The 15,392-nt window shown below is 66.1% G+C and overlaps 2 protein-coding genes across 4 annotated transcripts; one reads left to right on the top strand and one right to left on the bottom strand.

The window, feature by feature from the left end:
* Positions 1-9: 9 nt before the first annotated feature.
* On the bottom strand, positions 10-6,982 carry EXTL1 (exostosin like glycosyltransferase 1). The gene is made up of 12 exons (XM_084497204.1): positions 6,486-6,982; positions 5,096-6,167; positions 3,286-3,379; positions 3,085-3,192; positions 2,657-2,776; positions 2,441-2,573; positions 2,229-2,338; positions 1,726-1,821; positions 1,559-1,645; positions 1,200-1,360; positions 933-1,107; positions 10-849 (listed from the first exon to the last, which is right to left on the bottom strand). The coding sequence occupies exons 2-12, from the start codon at positions 6,007-6,009 to the stop codon at positions 667-669; spliced, it is 2,181 nt and encodes a 726-aa protein (XP_084353330.1). The 5' UTR covers positions 6,010-6,167; positions 6,486-6,982; the 3' UTR covers positions 10-666.
* Positions 6,983-8,537: 1,555 nt separating this feature from the next.
* PAFAH2 (platelet activating factor acetylhydrolase 2) lies at positions 8,538-12,975 on the top strand. 3 transcript variants are annotated; one of them, XM_084497230.1, is made up of 11 exons: positions 8,538-8,592; positions 9,851-9,949; positions 10,106-10,256; positions 10,480-10,576; positions 10,660-10,728; positions 10,879-10,993; positions 11,461-11,574; positions 11,729-11,820; positions 11,903-12,073; positions 12,192-12,340; positions 12,656-12,975. In XM_084497230.1, exons 2-11 carry the CDS (start codon positions 9,860-9,862, stop codon positions 12,748-12,750), a joined length of 1,143 nt encoding a protein of 380 aa, XP_084353356.1. In that variant the 5' UTR covers positions 8,538-8,592; positions 9,851-9,859; the 3' UTR covers positions 12,751-12,975. The 3 variants fall into 3 exon arrangements, with proteins under 3 accessions (XP_084353356.1, XP_084353357.1, XP_084353358.1); XM_084497231.1 differs by having other exon boundaries at positions 8,540-8,560; XM_084497232.1 differs by lacking the exon at positions 8,538-8,592 and adding an exon at positions 9,346-9,364.
* Positions 12,976-15,392: the final 2,417 nt, after the last annotated feature.

Raw genomic sequence — 15,392 nt, 5'->3', positions numbered from 1 at the left:
TTTTCACAGTTTCAGTGCAGCCAGGAAAAGCAGCTGAAATATCCCTTTTATTTCGCTTTGGGGGAAAAAAAGGGGGTGGAGGGGTGCCTGGGGAGGAGCCCCTGGGTGCTCAGGGTCCGTCCCAGCCTGGGGAGGGAGGGAGGGTGGAGGGTGGACGCTTGCCCTGCTCTCACCTCTTATCGCTCCCCTGTTTGCTTTTGGGAAGCTCAAGCACTCGCTGTCCCCTCCCTGCTGCTCGCGGGGTGGGGACGGTGCCCGAAACAATCGCAGGGACATGGGCACCTCTGCAGCACCCGGCGGGGACACTGCTGGTGTAGGGCAGCCCCAAACGCAGCCTCCTGGGCACTGCCACTGCCTGGGGACCATGAGTGGGAACGCAGCGGCCACCACCAAGCCCCGAGGATGTCCCCAATGTGCTGGGCATGGTGGCACCGGGGTCCCCTGCTGTGCCAGCACCATGCACAGCTGGCTCATCCCACATCCCGCAGCCTCCAGCCGGGCTCCGCTCATCCTGCATCCATCCCCGTGCCTGCCCTGCCCTATATCGTACTGGTAAAACCCAATACCAAGTAAAAACCCCGTGGGCAGCCACCCCAGCGCTCGCTCCGGGAGGGATCCGCTGCTCCCCTGAGGTCCGTGCGGTGGGGTTGGGGTGCCCGGCGGGGCTCAGGGCCGCTCCAAGTGGCGATATTTCTTGCGCAGGATGGAGACCTGGTCCTTGAAGAGCACGGGGTCGAGGCGCAGCTGGGAGGACACGAGGGGCATGTACCCGAACCAGTCCACCAGCTGGTTGAGGCAGTCCTGCTGCTGCGAGAAACCCCGGCTGCTGCTTGGTGCCGTGCCCTTCACCTGGGCAGGAGGAAAAGCGCGGGGTTCAGGGGCTCTGCTCCCGGTTTGGGGAGGGTCTCAGCACCCCCTCCTCGCCCCCTAACCTGCTGCTGGGGCACGGCCTCCTTGTGCTGCTTCCTCTGGGCCACCTTGATGGGCGGCAGCTTGGTGACGGCGGCCACCAGGACGTTCATCAGGATGTCCTCGCAGGCGGCCAGGCCCCCCGCCAGCTCGCGCAGCCCCGCGGGCAGGTACCCGGTGAAGAGGCTGTGATAATACCTGGGGGAGGCGGCGAGGAGGGGGCAGGATGTGTCCGTGCCCCCCCCTCAAGCTCGTGGGGCTCCCCCCGGCCTCCCGGTGCGCTGGGGTACCTGTGGTAGAAGGCGGCGGCGGTGAGGATGATGGAGAGCTCGTTGGTCCAGCGGGAGGTGTAGCCCCAGCGCTGCTGCTCGGCGTCCCAAAAGTGGCTGGAGGCCAGGAAGCCCACGATGCGCTCGGGGAAGCTGCGCCACACCACGAAGGCAAAATCCACCTGGCACAGGGGGTGGCATCAACAGGGACCCATCGCCATCCCCAATGTCCCCCCCAAGGGGTCCCCTGGGTGTGGGGACATGGGGACAGCGGGCACGGCTCCCTGCCAGCCCCACAGTGGCTGCTGAGCATCCCATTTTCTCAGCACGGGGCTCGTCCAGCTCTGTGGGGTCGGGGATCGGGGTGCCCACGGCCTCACCTCGCTGGTGGAGAGGCTGCTGTGCTCGTCCAGGCTGAGCACCGCGTCCGTCCGGATGGCCGCGTAGGGGAAGAAGCGGTCACTGAGCTACAGAGGGGGGGGAAATTAAATTTGGGATGTGCCCCCGGGTGGGTGCCCGGCTCCCCGCACGTCCCGGCTCCTCGTACCTCCCTCCTGCCCTCGATGACGCTCAGGGGCACGGTGATTTGGGGCCACTTCTCGAGCGGTGGCGGTGGCTTCTCGCAGCTCCACAGCACCAGGATCTGCAGCGGGGTGGAAAAGCAGGGCTGGGGGGCACCACGAGGGGGTTTCTCCGGGGCTGCCCCCCTGGGACGTGTTGGGGTTCGCAGGGTTGAGGCCCCCCCCAGATCCGACAGTGGGACCAGCTCCAGCTCAGCTCTCAGTAGGGCTGCGCCTCTTCCACCCCAAAACCATCCCACGAGGGTTTGGACCCAGGATGCAACCAGGGGTGGTCCCAGCACCGCGAGGAGGGGGCAGCTTTGCCCCCAAGGGTGACACAAGCACTGTCAGCCCCCCCAGTCCCACCCCAATCCCACCCAAATCCCACCCCAGCCCCCGGGAACCTGCCCCATCCCTTCCCCTGTGCTCCCAGCCCCTGGGAACCTGCCCCATTGCTTCCCCAGTGCCCCCAGCCCCCATCTCCCCCCACCTGGGCGCAGTACTGGGACCTGGAGACGGCCTGGATGAGCCTGAGGACGGGCTGGGACAGCGGCGAGACGACGCGGATGAAGGCCGTGAACTTGTCGGAGGGGCTGGAGCCTGCGAGTGGGGCCGGACAGGGGCAGAGCAGAGGCATCAGGACACGCACCGAGCCCGTGGTGCTCAGCCGGGGGGTTTTAGGGGACAACACGGGGGTCCTACCGTGCTGCAGGTAATAAAAGGGGAAGTCCCCGATGTGCGTGGAGAAGTCGGGCAGGGCCAGCAGCCCCCCGGGGGGCGCGTTCCAGAGGAAGCGGGGCCGCGAGCGGTGCGGGAGCAGCCGGTCCTTGATGATCTGCGAGGGGCCGGGAGGTGCCGTCAGCGCCCCAAAGGGTTCCCCATAACCCAGTTGGGGGGTCCCCGTGGGGCTGTGCTCACCTCCAGCGTGGTGTGCACGATCTTGTCGACGGAGGAGAAGTAGGCGTCCCACAGGAACTGCGTCTGCTGCTGCAGGGCCAGCACGCGCTCCGGGTGGATGCAGCGCACGGCGGAGGGGATCTGTGGGGCGAGCAGGGCTGGTTTAACCCCCCCCAAGACCTCCGTATGGTCCCAAGGGGTCCCCCATAACCAGTGCCGTGGCCACAGCCCTCTCCGTGGAGCAGGATCAGGCCCGGGACCCCCCCCCGAGGGTTTGCGGAGATGCCGCAGGGCTGGGACAGGACCCCCAGCACCCCCACACAGGATGGGGTAGTTGACTGCAGAGCTTTTACACCCCAAAAGCAGCGACTCCTCCGCCACCTCTGGGGTCAGCCCCCCCCCAAAAAAAAAACTGGTGCCCAGCACGGGGCAGGATCCGGCCCCGGTACCTGCAGGAGCAGCTTCTCGCTGCCCACCACGGCGGCTTTGCTCCAGTCGATCACCTCGGAGAAGGGCAGCTCCCAGCCATCGCTCAGCAGCACGGGGATGCAGGCAGCCTGCGAGGGACCCCACAGGGGCTGGGACAGAGCCCGGGGACCCCACAGACGAGTCCCTTATCCCGTGTCCCCCCCCCGGAGCCCCCCCAGTACCTGCAGCGCCTCCAGGAAGCGAAAGGAGCCCAGGCGCCGGCCGCGGGGCACGATGCAGAAGGTGGAGTTGTGCAGCAGCTCCTGGTAGTCGAACCTTTTTGGGGGACGAGGGGGGGGTCAGGCACTGCCCCCCACACCCCCGTGCACCCCACGGGGTTTTGTTGGCACCCTACAAGGCCGGGCACCCATCCCGTGGGGTTGGGATGGATCGGGGCTGGGCTTGGTGGGGCTGCAGCGCCCTGGGGGGTGCCCACCAAGGGAACCCGTGGCAGAGCCAGGAGCCAAATTCACCCCAAAGAGCGGGGTCAGGAGACCCCGGTGTTACCCGGGGGGGAGCACAGCCCCCTCCACACCACCCCACAACGCAGCACCCAAACCCCCGAGCCCAAAATCGCGGTGATTCCTGCGCTGTGCCCAGGCTTGTAGGGTTGGAGCAGCCCTGCCTGCCCCGGCAGCGTTTTTTTTGGGGGGGGGGGCAGAAGGGCCGGCAGGGCCCCAGGCGATGAAAGCCCCGTCTGTGCTGCTGGGGAGGGGTGACCGCACCGGAAAATCCAATATTGACACGGAGCTGGGACAGACCCCGACTGTTCCTGCCCGGAGGGGATGGGGGACACACACACGGCCTGGCCGGGGGGGGCTGCGGGGACAACTTGGGGCTGGGCCCCAAGGGAAAGGTCTCCCAGACCCGGCCGTGGTGGGGACGTGGGGACGAGCCCCCCTCGGTGGGTGTTGGGGCACCCTGGAGCATCCCCGCAGGAAAGCAGCACACAGATTTGGGAACAAAACCCACTGCTGTAGGATCATCCCTGCATCTCCTACAGACACCAAATCCCCCAAATCCCCAGGGGTGCTCCCTGCCTCGCCAACACCCCAAATCCTGGCCAGACACCCCGTGAAACCACAGCAGTGACAACCCCGACGGCGACATCCTTAGGGCCGGGCACCTCCAGCGCTCGCCTTTTGGGGCCACCCCACTGCCACCCGCTCGGAGGGGACCCAGCAGGACGTGTCCTGGGGGGGGGTCCGAGCATCCCGGGGGGGGTCCGAGCATCCTTTTTGGCCGGCAGCCGTGGCGGGGAGGCTGGCGCCGGCCGGGCTGCGGGGCCGAAACCTCCCGATGGAAATATTTGGCTCGTGCCCCGCTGTGGTTTCCGGACACTTTTGCCGTCAGGGCTTCCTTGTTTTGTTCGGGGCCGTGCCGGGCGCCCACCACGTCCCCCTCTGAGTGGCTCCGTTGCTGCCGTGCCCCGTCCCCAAAAAACAGCCCCAGGGCGGGGGCTGACAGGGCCGTGTCGGGGCCAGGCGATGCCCAGGCGGCCCCGGAGCCCTGGCTAATCCCAATGCCCCCAGCCCTGACTTCACTTTTACCTCCCGGCACCTCCTAAGACGCTTTGGGGATGATGTCCCACGCGGCCCTTCCATCTGCTCTCGGGGTCGGGTGGCCGCGGGATGTCCCCGGGTGGCAGGACCGAGACCTCCCTGCTTATCCTCACCTCTCATCCTGGCCCCAAATCCCTTTTTTTCCACCCAAACCACCCTGGCTGAGGGCGGGACAGGGAGGTGAGGAGCTGGTGTGCAGCTCCCCGGTCCCGGGACCCCACAAACTCGCCGAACTTTGTGTCCCCATCCCGTTTTGCAGTGGGTGCCACCGCACATTTCCCCCGATGTCCCCAAGGGGGGAGCTTGGGGCTGGGACGAGGCCGGGACGCGGGGGGACAGCCCCAAACCCTCCCCTCTCCCCATTTCCCACCCCCCAGACCCGCGGGGCTCCCCCCTTTCACCCTCCCACCCCCTTCCCCACCCCGCTCACTTCTCGTAGTCCACGTTGTCCTTGTCGCAGCGCTCGTCCTTGTGCTTCTCCCAGTCCTTGCCGTGCTTGCAGGTGGTGAGGGAGACGATGTCCTTCCCGTTGTGGATGTGGTGCAGCGCGTTCCTGGTGCCGGACCCGATGCCGGTCAGGTATCTCTTCCCCTTGAAGGCCAGCAGGTATTTTTTCCTCGGGGGCACCGCGCCGTGCCGCAGCCTCCCCTCCTGCCCACCCCGCTGCGGGTGGTCCCGGGGGAAGAGAGGGATGGAGACGTCGAAACCGGGCCTGAAACTCCCAGCATCAAAGCTGGCTTTGGCCAACATGGCCTGCCCGACGTCAAAACCCAGCTCCTCGCCGTAGTGGGGCCAGGTGCCCGAGTAGAGGTTGAAGACGAGGTGGTTGCGGCCCCCGTTCCACAGCGGGGAGGCGCCGAGCTCCTGGCCCAGGCCGGGGACGTAGCGGGCCGAGAGGCGGTCGCGGTCCAGGGTGTCGATGGGCAGCACGAAGAGGCAGGCCTCCTCGGGGCGCCGCGTGTGGTAGCGCGAGCGCTCGAGGGAGGCCAGGATCTTGCCGTAGCTGTCGGACACGGGCTGGCCGCGCTGCCGCGGGTAGGTGAAGACCTTGAAGCCGTGCCGCCGGCAGCGCCCGAGGTCGAAGCAGTTCTCCATGCGGCACCGGGACGAGGCGTTCAGCCGGGGTGAGGGCGGCGGGGGGGCCCCGCGGTCCTGCAGCTCCTGGGGGTCCGCGAAGCTTCCCAGGAGGGAGCGATCGGCCCAGCGGGGCCAGCGCCTCGGGGACCTGGCTCTCGGCTGGGAAATGAAAGCCGAACGGCGCAGGCGGTCCCCGAGGAGGAGGAGGAAGAGCAGGAGCCAGGAGGCGAGGAAGGCCACCAGCAGGTATTTCTTCCTGGCCTGCATAGGGTCACGCTCGGCCTCGGCGGCTCATCGGGCTCCGACGGCTGACGGAGGATGGTGGCAACGGGGACGGCTCCGGGGTGGCCCCCGGTGTGCGGGGACACCGAGGACCCGCGGTCCCCTCTCCGTGCCCGGCTCTGCGGGGTCTGGGGAGCCTCCGGCTGCGGGGCAAGAAGCGGGACCGGTGCGAGGCGTCCTGCTTGGTGTCCTGCTCCTGTCCCCTCGGTGTCCCAGTCCTGTCCCTCCCGTGTCCCTCCCGTCCCCCCGGCGCTGCGTTTCCTCGGCTGGCTGCGGTGACAATTCCACCGCCGCCGCTTGGCCCGGCTTCAAATCCCTGGAGAGGCAGCGAGGTCGCACGATCGCCTCCCTGCCAACTGTGTCAGCACGGGGGGGGGCCACCGGGACACCCCCTCCCCATTTCCCTCATTTCTCACCCCCTTTTTTTTCCCCCCTCCCCAGCCCCGTCCCCGTCCCCGTACCTTCGGTGCTCCTCCGGTGCCCTCGTGGCTGGGTGCGTGCGGCCGCCCCGATCCCATCCCAGCCCCCCCGGGGGGCTCGGAGCCTCCCTAGGAGCAGCGGGGGGAGGCTGCGGGTCGGTCCCAAAGCCCCCCCGGCCCCCAGCCCCAAAAGGGACCCCGGTGCTGCCTGCAGCCCATTGCGGGGAGGGGATGGGGATTGGGATTTGGGGTTGGGATGGGGGTTTAGGGTTGGGATGGGGGGTTTGGGATGGGGATTTGGGATGGGGATCAGGACCGGGATGGGGTTTGGGATCAGGGTGAGGATTTGGGGTTGGGATTTGGGATTGGGACCAGGATTGGGGTTGGGGGCGGGATTAGGATTAGGGATTGGGATTAGGGATTGGGATTAGGGGCGTCCCGGTTTTCTCCCCCTTCCCCACGGTGCCGTCAGTGCCCCCGGGTGCCCCCCCCCGTCACCTCGCTGTCCGTCTGTCCCTGCCCCGTGCTGTCTGTCCGTCCCGTGCCCTGTCCGTCTGTCCTTGTCCCCCCCCACGGGCTTTACTACCTGTGCCCCCCCCGGCTGGCTGTCCCCGGGACCCCGTGGCAAGCTGGGGTCCCCCCCCCCCGTCTGTCCGTCTGTCCGTCCCCCCGGCTCTGTCCGTCTGTCCCTCCCCCGGTGCCCCCCCCACTCCCTCCCCGCGCCCCCTCCCCTCGGTGTTCCCCCCCTCCCCGCGCCCCCTCCCTCCCCGTTCCCACCGTCACAACATTCGCCCTCGGCCACGCCTCCTCCTCTCCCATTGGCCGTTCCCTCCCAGTGGGCGTGGCTCTCTGACACTCCCTCCTCCCCCGGCGCCCTCCCATTGGCCGAGCCCGCGGGGCGCCCACGTGGGCCGGGGGTTCCCCGCGGTGGGAGGGGGAGCCCGGGGGTCCGCGGGGTCCTAGCGCCGACCTCACGGCTCGCCCTCTATCCCCACGCCCCGTGGCCCCACGCGTGTCTTTGCTCTCGGGGGGATCTCTGCCGTGACGGGGAGCGTCAGGCCTGACCCCCCCTTTACCCCCCTGCCCCAATTAGCCCTCCGCTGGGCAAACTGGAAAAAAAACACAAAAAAAAACTCGAGTGGGAGCGTGAGCCGCGTGAATCCTTTCAATGGAAACCCGGGGACACGCGTGGGACGCGGGGGGGGTCCCGACAGGGGCTGGCTCCCACGCGGGACAGGGGGGGCGACCCTGGGAACAGGCGCGGTGACACCCCCGGAGCCCACCCGTGCCTCAGTTTCCCCGGGGAGGAACCGAGCGCAGCGGGTGCCCCGCGTGGGCTGCGTGGGCAGGAGCTTGGCGGGGCTTTTGGGTGGATTTAGGGGGTTTTAGGGGGTTTTAGGGTATTTTTAACCCAGGCTTTGGCTCTTTGCCCGGCCCAGGGCGCAGCTCGGCCCCGCGGGGAGTTTTAATCCCCAGGGGATTACGGCGGGGGGGTGGGGGAAGGGGAGGGAGCCAGGGCATGGAGCGGGGGGGGGGGAGCGGGACCCACGCGTGGGGGGCGTGGGGGGGTGGCGTGGGGACCGTGGGGACCGTCCCAGCCCCGGCTGCAGGGCAGGCAGGGCACGGCAGCCCCACAGGCTGGGGGGACTGGGGGTGAGTGGGGCACTGGGAGTTCTGGTTTTGTACTGGTTTTATACTGGGAGCTCTGGTTTTGCACTGGGAGTTCTGGTTTTCTCCTGGTTTTGCACTGGGAGCTCCGGTTTTGCACTGGGAGTTCTAGTTTTGTACCGGTTTTGCACTGGGAGCTCTGCTTTTGTACTGGTTTTGCACTGGGAGCTCTGGTTTTGCACTGGGTTTGCACTGGGAGTTCTGGTTTCCCACTGGGAGCTCCGGTTTTGCACTGGGAGCTCTGGTTTTGCACTGGGTTTGCACTGGGAGCTCTGGTTTTCCACTGGTGGCACCGGGAGCTCTGGTTTTGCACTGGGAGCTCCGGTTTTGCACTGGGAGCTCCGGTTTTGCACTGGGAGCACTGGGCACTGTGTCCCACACTGGTGGCTACTGGGAGCTGTAGTCCCCGCCCACGCGTGGCACTGGGAGCTGTAGTACTGGGAGCACTGGTGTGTGCTGGGAGCTGTGTCCCCCTGCACTGGTGACCGCGGGGAGTCCTGGGGGGGGTACTGGGGGCTACTGGTGCAGGGGGGGTGCTGGAGCTGGGGGGCACAGAGGGTAACTGGGAGCTCGGGGGGCTGTGGGAGGGGCACTGGGAGCCAGAGGAGGAACTGGGACAGGGGTCACTGGGAGTTACTGGGGCAATGGGAGTTATGGGGGAGCACTGGGAGCCAGGGGGGGATACTGGGAGCTATAGGAGGGCACTGGGAGCTATTGGGGGGGGGGGGGCACTGGGAGCAATGAGGGGGCACTGGGAGCAATGGGGGGGTACTGGGAGCTCTGGGGGATACTGGGAGCTCTGGGGGGCACTGGGAGCTCTGGGAGACACTGGGAGTTATGGGGGGGGGGGTACTGGGAGCTATAGGGGGGCACTGGGAGTCTTGGGGGGTACTGGGAGTTATGGGGGGGGGGACACTGTGAGCCAGGGGGGATACTGGAAGCTATAGGAGGGCACTGGGAGCTCTGGGGGGCAGTGGGAGCTCCGGGGTGCACTGGGAGTTATGGGGGATACTGGGAATTATGGGGGTCACTGGGAGCTACAGGGGGGACACTGAGGGCTCTGGGGGGCACTGGGAGCAATGGGGGGTACTGGGAGCTATGGGGGATGCTGGGAATTATGGGGGAGTACTGGGAGCTCTGGGGGGCACTGGGAGCTCTGGGGGGCACTGGGAGTTATGGGGGACACTGGCAGTTATCGGGGGGGCACTGGGAGCTATCGGGGGGGCACTGGGAGCGCCCTGGGATTTGCACTGGTAACTGGGAGCACTGGGGGGAGCCCTGGGAGCTGCAGGCAGGGCTGTGCAATCCGGAGGGGGGGGGGGAGGGGGGGGGGTTTTGCAAGGCATTCTGGGAGCTGTAGTCCCCAGCCAGGGGCATGCTGGGAGCTGTAGCTCTGCGGGGGGGGGGATGGGGACAGGGCTGTGCCTCCCATGTCCCCCCCATGTCCCCCCCATATTCCCCCCATGTCCCCAGGGGTGTCCCCAGGGGGCTCTGAGCCCCCCCAGCCCCGTGCTGCCCTCTTGCTCGCGCTCCCCTTGTAGGGCCCGGCCAGGTTTTGGGGTGGGATTGGGGACGGTGGGGGGCAAATGGGGCAGGGGATGGGTTAAAAACCCTCAGCCCCATTGGGTATGGGGCTGGACCCCCCCCCATATCAGCTTCCACATAGGGTTTCGGTGACGGGGTAAAGGGCTGAGCGGGGTTTGGGATGCGGGACACGGCCGCTGACCCATTGCCTGCAGCCAGGGGCCATGGGGGGGGAGCAGTCACTGGCGCTGCCCCCGGGGAAGGGACCCCACGGCGTGGGCTGTGTGGACGTCATGGTGGGACACACACGGCAGGTACGGGACGGGGACGGGGACAGGGACGAGGACAGGGACAGGGACGGGGACAAGCAGCCTGAGCTCGCCAAGGATGTCCCATGGCATCGAGGGGCGCAGGGCACAGCCCCCGGTGTCCCCACGCTGTCCCCCCCCCCCGTCCCCTCTCTCCCCCAGGGGCTCTTCCTCCGCCTCTTCTACCCCTGCGAGCCCCGGGCGGGGGCCGAGCGGCCTCGCTGGATCCCCCGCTACGAGTACAGCCGCGGGATGGCCCAATTCGGCGGCCGCAGCCAGCGCTGGGGCGCTCCCCTGCTCCACGTCGCCTTCGGTAAGGGGGCACCCGGCACCCCGACCCCATACCAGGTGCCACCCCTGACCTTGGACCCTACTCCCTTAGTGGGATTTGAGGCCGCAAACCCCATCCCCGGTGCGAGGAGGATGTGGGGAGGGTGCTGCGGGTGGTGGCGGGGCCGAGCGGGGTCGCGCTGTGGAATCAGCACCCCGCTGCCCGTCCCCCCCGTTTTTTCCGGGGTCCCTTCTCTTCCCCGCAGGCTCCTGTAGGGTGCCGGTGAGCTGGAAGGGGCCCTTCAAACCCCGCAGCGGCGGCTACCCGCTGGTCATCTTCTCCCACGGCCTGGGGGCTTTTCGGTAGGAGGACGGGCTGGGATTTAGGGCTGGAGCTGCGACGGGGACCCGGGTGGGAGCCCTGACCCCATTGGGACCCTTCACAGCACCCTGTACTCGTCCTTCTGCACGGAGCTGGCGTCCTGGGGCTTCGTGGTGGCGGCGCTGGAGCACAGGTTGGCACCCAGACCCCGCTGCCTCGTGGGTCCGGCGGTCCCAGGAGGGAAACGACCCCGCTGGTGCCCCTGCCGGGGGTCTGGATATAGGGCAGGGATAAGGCAGGGGGTGCTGCCCCCCCCATATGTGCCCCTTGCCCTCCCCTGCAGGGATGGCTCAGCCTCGGCCACGTATTTCTGCGCGGCGGAGAGCGGGCAGGAGGAGTGGATCCAGCACCAGCGGCTGCCCCCGGGGCAGAAGGAGTTTTATTTTCGGAACATGCAGGTACTGGGGGGGCTGGGGGGGGGGGCTACGGGTGCTGCTTCCCAGCCCGTTTGCTTCACGTCCGCCCCATTTCACAGCACGGGGCATGGACAAGGGAAAGAGTTCCCTGGAAAAACGACCCCACGAGCTCGTGCTCGTGCTGAAATTTTGCGTTGAAAGGGAACAATAAATCCAGCAGAGATGATTATTTTTATAAATATAGCAGAGGCTCGGCCAAAGGGCAGCGTGACCCCGGCACGGCTCAGCACTGAGGGATTTCAGGGGCTTTTGGTTATTTCCAGCGGTCTGTGGTAGCAGACGGAGTGAATCAGAGAGAAAAAGGAAAAAAACACCCCAAAAAAATTCACCGCAGCCCTGTGGGCTTAGAGAGAAGAGCCTGGGGGGGGGGCACTGGGGAAAGCAGCAGGGTGAGGACCTCTGCCTGTAATTAGCAGGGGGTTAATTGCCCGGGGTAACTCTCGCTGCAGGTTCATCAGCGAGCGAACGAGTGCGTGCGGGCGCTGCGGCTCTTCCAGGCCGTGCGCGGCGGTCGGCCCGTCCCCAACGTCCTGCACCCGGACTTCGACCTCTCCGTGCTGAAGGTGCCCGGAGCTGGGGGAGCACCCGGGGGGCTTCGTCGGGCTGGGGGGGTCGTGCCCATGCTGGGTGCCCCTCGCAGGCAGGATCGGCTCACGGTTCATGGGGTTTTTCCTGGGGGTGTGTGCGGAGCCACGCCGGGTCACCTTTTTTTTGCAGGATGGTGTTGATCTGGCCAAAGTGGCCGTCATGGGGCATTCGTTTGGGGGTGTAACCGCCGTGCTGGCCTTGGTGAAGGAGCCCAGCTTCAGGTGAGCGGCTCCGGGGATGCTCCCGAGGGGTTGGGGGGCCGGGGGCTGCCCGAGGCCAGCGCCGTGTGTCCGTGCCGTGTAGGTGCGCGGTGGCTCTCGACGCCTGGATGTTCCCCCTGGAGAACACGCTGTACCCGGAGGTGCCCAGGCCCGTGCTCTTCATCAACGCCGAGAAGTTCCAGACGCCGGAAAGCATCGCCAAAATGAAGAGGCTGAGCTCCAGGAACAGCCAGACGAGGATCATAACCGTGCTGTGAGTCGGGGCTGGGGGCAGGCACCCGCTGATTCCCCCCCTACCCCAAAAGGAGCAGCGAGGAGCCGGCCGGGAGCAGGAGCAGCCCTGCCACGCTCCCTTCCCTTCCCTTCCCCAGGGGGTCCGTGCACCACAGCCAAACCGACTTTGCCTTCCTCACCGGGAAGCTCGTCAGGCGGATCTTCAACGTGGGGGGCACCCTCGACCCCCACAAGGGCCTGGACATCATCAGCCGGGCGGCTCTGGCCTTCCTGCAGAGGCACCTCGGTACGGTGCGGGTATGGGGATGTTGGATGGGGTTCGGGAGGGCACGAGGGCCCTCAGCTTGCAGCTCCCCGGGGTTGTTTTGGGGCTTCCCATCCCGTATGGCCATGAGCCACGTGGCTCCTGTCCTCCTGTGGACAAGGCTCTGGCACCCCACAGGGTTGGGGGTCACCGGTTGGGAAATTTTGGGGTCTCCCCTTTCCTTAAGGCAAAGCTTTGCTGCACAAAGCAAGGCGCCCGGTGGCTGCTCCTCTTTTAAACGTGGGGCCAGGCCAGGAGCTGCCGCAGTGACCCCGTGCCCGGCTCTGCCCCACACAGACCTGCAGGAGGATTTTGACCGCTGGGAGCACCTCCTGGACGGCATCGGCGACTCGGTGGTGCCAGCAGCACCTCCCTGCCTCTCCAACCTCTAACCCCGGGCACCGGGGAATCGTCTGCTCGTAGCCAGCACGAGGACGTTTGGAAGCCAGCCCCGAAGAGCAGGAGGGCCCCTGGGGACAGCAGGGCCTGGGGACTGCGCCTGCGGGACGTGGCTGCGGCGCTCGCCAGGAGTGCCAGGAAATCCCTCCCGGCCCCAGGGCTGCAGCGGGGCAGCGAGGGCTGAGGAGCTCGGGGAATAAAACCCCAAGGGACGAGGACTTGGGATCCTTGGGGTGGCGGCCTTCTGGCACGCGTGGGGCTCGGGGGCACACGTGGTAGGGGCAGGGTTGGGGACGGAGCAAGCGGGGCCACAAGAACCAGGGTGAAGATGCAGCGAAAGGGCTCCGAGCGTGGAGGTGAGGCAGATCTGACCGGGAAGCTGAGCTGGTCGCTGGCTTCAAGCACAAAATTCGGGGAGGGGAAAGAGGGGAGGAAAGTGGTTTAAGGAGGCATCTCTGAGCAGCCTGGCAGCACCACGAGCAGGCTGCAGGCTAAAGCACGTGCTGGAAGCAGCCCAGAAGCCTCTACAACCAGCAATACCGGAGCCGTGAGCACAGGGGCTGCTTTTTTAGGAGGGCCTGGCCCTCAGCTGTCCCGAAGCAGCCCGGTGGCACGGTGGCTGCTGGTTTAGGGCCCCGCAGACCCTCCCCAGATTTCCGTATGGGCTCTATGCTGCAGGACGTGCTGCCCCCCCGCTGCCACAGCTCGTGGGACCCTGCAGGAGCAAGGTGTCCTCGGGTTCGGGGGCCTGAGCTGCTCCTCGCCCGGTGCCAGCAAACCCCAGGGCCCTGGGGGAAGCGGGGAATGGAGCAGCAGGGTCCTTCCCTGCCCCGATGTGACAGCCGCGTCCCCTCCTCGCCGTCTCCTCTTAATCGAGGGCTGGGGATGCTCTGGGGTGGTGAGGGGAAGGTGAGGGCAGAGGACACATCTCCTGTCCTCCCCCCGTGGCACAAAGGGCCGACATGGACAGGACCAGAAGCTTCCGGTGCTTTTGAAGCTTTTGAGGCTTCCAGAGATATTTTTAACTGATTTACAGCCTCTGGTGCTGGAAGCAGCGGGACCGTGCTGCTGAGATGCTGAGGGTGGGGTGGGGACGCTCAAGGTCGATTTCTGCAGTGATTTGGGGGGGACAGAGCCTGTTAGGAGGGGGCCGTGCTTCTGCATCCTGCCTAACGGCGAGGGGCAGTGACTGGGGCCCTGTCCCCAGCTCTCTTCTTGCCCAGAAGAGGAACGAGGAGAGATGAGAAGAGCCCTGGTGTTGCTGTGGCCGCTCCATCGTCCCTTCTGGGCTCCCCTGAGCTCGGCTGCTGTGGGATCCCTCTCCCAGCAGCCCCCGACCCCGCTGCCATGCGGTGGAGACCTCTGCCCTGCTTCCCAGCTCGCTTGCTTTGCTTCGCTGGGACTGGCCAGAAAGGTTTGGTTTTGTTTTGATTTGATTTGATTTGTTTTGTTTTATTTTGGCAGGAGGCAGCAGTTCAAGGTTAGCCTGGGCTGCCAGCTGCCCCACTGACCCTCCCTTATTAGCTCTGGGTCAGCCTGACCCTACAGAGCGGGGCTGAACGTGACAGAGCTGGGTTTTAATCTGTGGGGTCCCACTGGCTGTGGGGTTTTGGGGTTGTGCTGGTTATGGGGACACAGCTGGCCCTGGAGCTCTGCTCTGGGAAGGACTTACCTGCAGCCAAGCACCTTGCGTCTCACTGGCTTTCCTGCTCAAACCGGTGCCTTTAAAAATAAATTTGAAACAAAACAACAACAAAAAACCCCAGCTGCCCATTTGTATTCCCCTCACAGCTGTGCTCGCAGCCTGGCCGGGGTGTGAATGGGCAAATTCCTCTTCCCCACGCCTCGCCGCAGCGCAACCTCCGCTCGCCGACCTGCTGCGGCTCCGGGGGCTCGGGGCTCACAGCCGGCAGCACCGAGCGGGCGTGCGGCTCCCAGCAGCTTGGAGCTGGCTGCATCCCCTCCATCCTCCCCTCCATCTTCCCCTCCAACCTCCCCAGCCCCTGCTCTCTGTGGCTTCCTCCTTGCTGGGAAGCCCCTCGCAGCTGCAGGACCCTCCCAGCCCGTGCGTGCAGGCAGCGAGGTGCAGAGATGTGCAGCGAGGTGCAGAAACGTTCAGCACAGCTCAGGGATGTGCAGCAATGTGCAGCGAGCAGCCCCAGCCTGCCGCAGCGTTTGCTGCTCCTCAGACAACCTCTTTTACTCCACCGAAGCTCCCCCGGTTGATTTAATTAATGCAAATTGAGACTTGCGTTGAAACCTCCTTTTAATTACCATAGCGATTACTGGAGCTGGTTTATTGTTGTTGGGTTTTTGTGTGTGTGTGTGTGTGTTTTTTTTAATTTATTTTTTTTCTTGTGTTTTGTTTTTAAGGGACAAGGCCTGGATTCCCAATGGCTTCCCGAGGTGTGCAGCCCTGCAGCTCCGTGTGTGCCAGCGAGCCCCACGCGAGCTCTGGGCGAGGAGCTCGATGCCCGGCTGTGGCACCAGCCCCGAGGAGCAGCCAGGACGTGGATGCAGCTCTCGCCCCAATCCTACCCCAAACCCAGCAGCACCCACTTGAGCAGAATTCCTGGGATTCCGTCGCTTGGTGAGTACGAGCTGGCTTTTGTGTCGATTTTTTTTTTTTTTTTCT

Source organism: Aythya ferina (assembly GCF_964211825.1).
Source record: "Aythya ferina genome assembly, chromosome: 24".
In the NCBI taxonomy this organism is placed as follows: domain Eukaryota; kingdom Metazoa; phylum Chordata; class Aves; order Anseriformes; family Anatidae; genus Aythya; species Aythya ferina.
The sequence above is the reverse complement of the archived record's forward strand: the minus strand, read 5'-3'. Positions and strand labels throughout refer to the sequence as shown.

Bases quoted from the DNA above. Each gene is read 5' to 3' on its own strand.
- EXTL1 (XM_084497204.1), bottom strand. From the start codon at position 6,009: ATGCAGGCCAGGAAGAAATACCTGCTGGTGGCCTTCCTCGCCTCCTGG. The intron at 1,822-2,228 runs GTGGGGGGAGAT...ACCCCGCTGCAG, and splicing joins GGTCCCAGTACTGCGCCCAG to ATCCTGGTGCTGTGGAGCTG. The intron at 850-932 runs GTTAGGGGGCGA...CCTCCTGCCCAG, and splicing joins AGGCCGTGCCCCAGCAGCAG to GTGAAGGGCACGGCACCAAG.
- PAFAH2 (XM_084497230.1), top strand. From the start codon at position 9,860: ATGGGGGGGGAGCAGTCACTGGCGCTGCCCCCGGGGAAGGGACCCCAC. The intron at 10,994-11,460 runs GTACTGGGGGGG...CTCTCGCTGCAG, and splicing joins TTTATTTTCGGAACATGCAG to GTTCATCAGCGAGCGAACGA. The intron at 12,074-12,191 runs GTGAGTCGGGGC...TCCCTTCCCCAG, and splicing joins ACGAGGATCATAACCGTGCT to GGGGTCCGTGCACCACAGCC.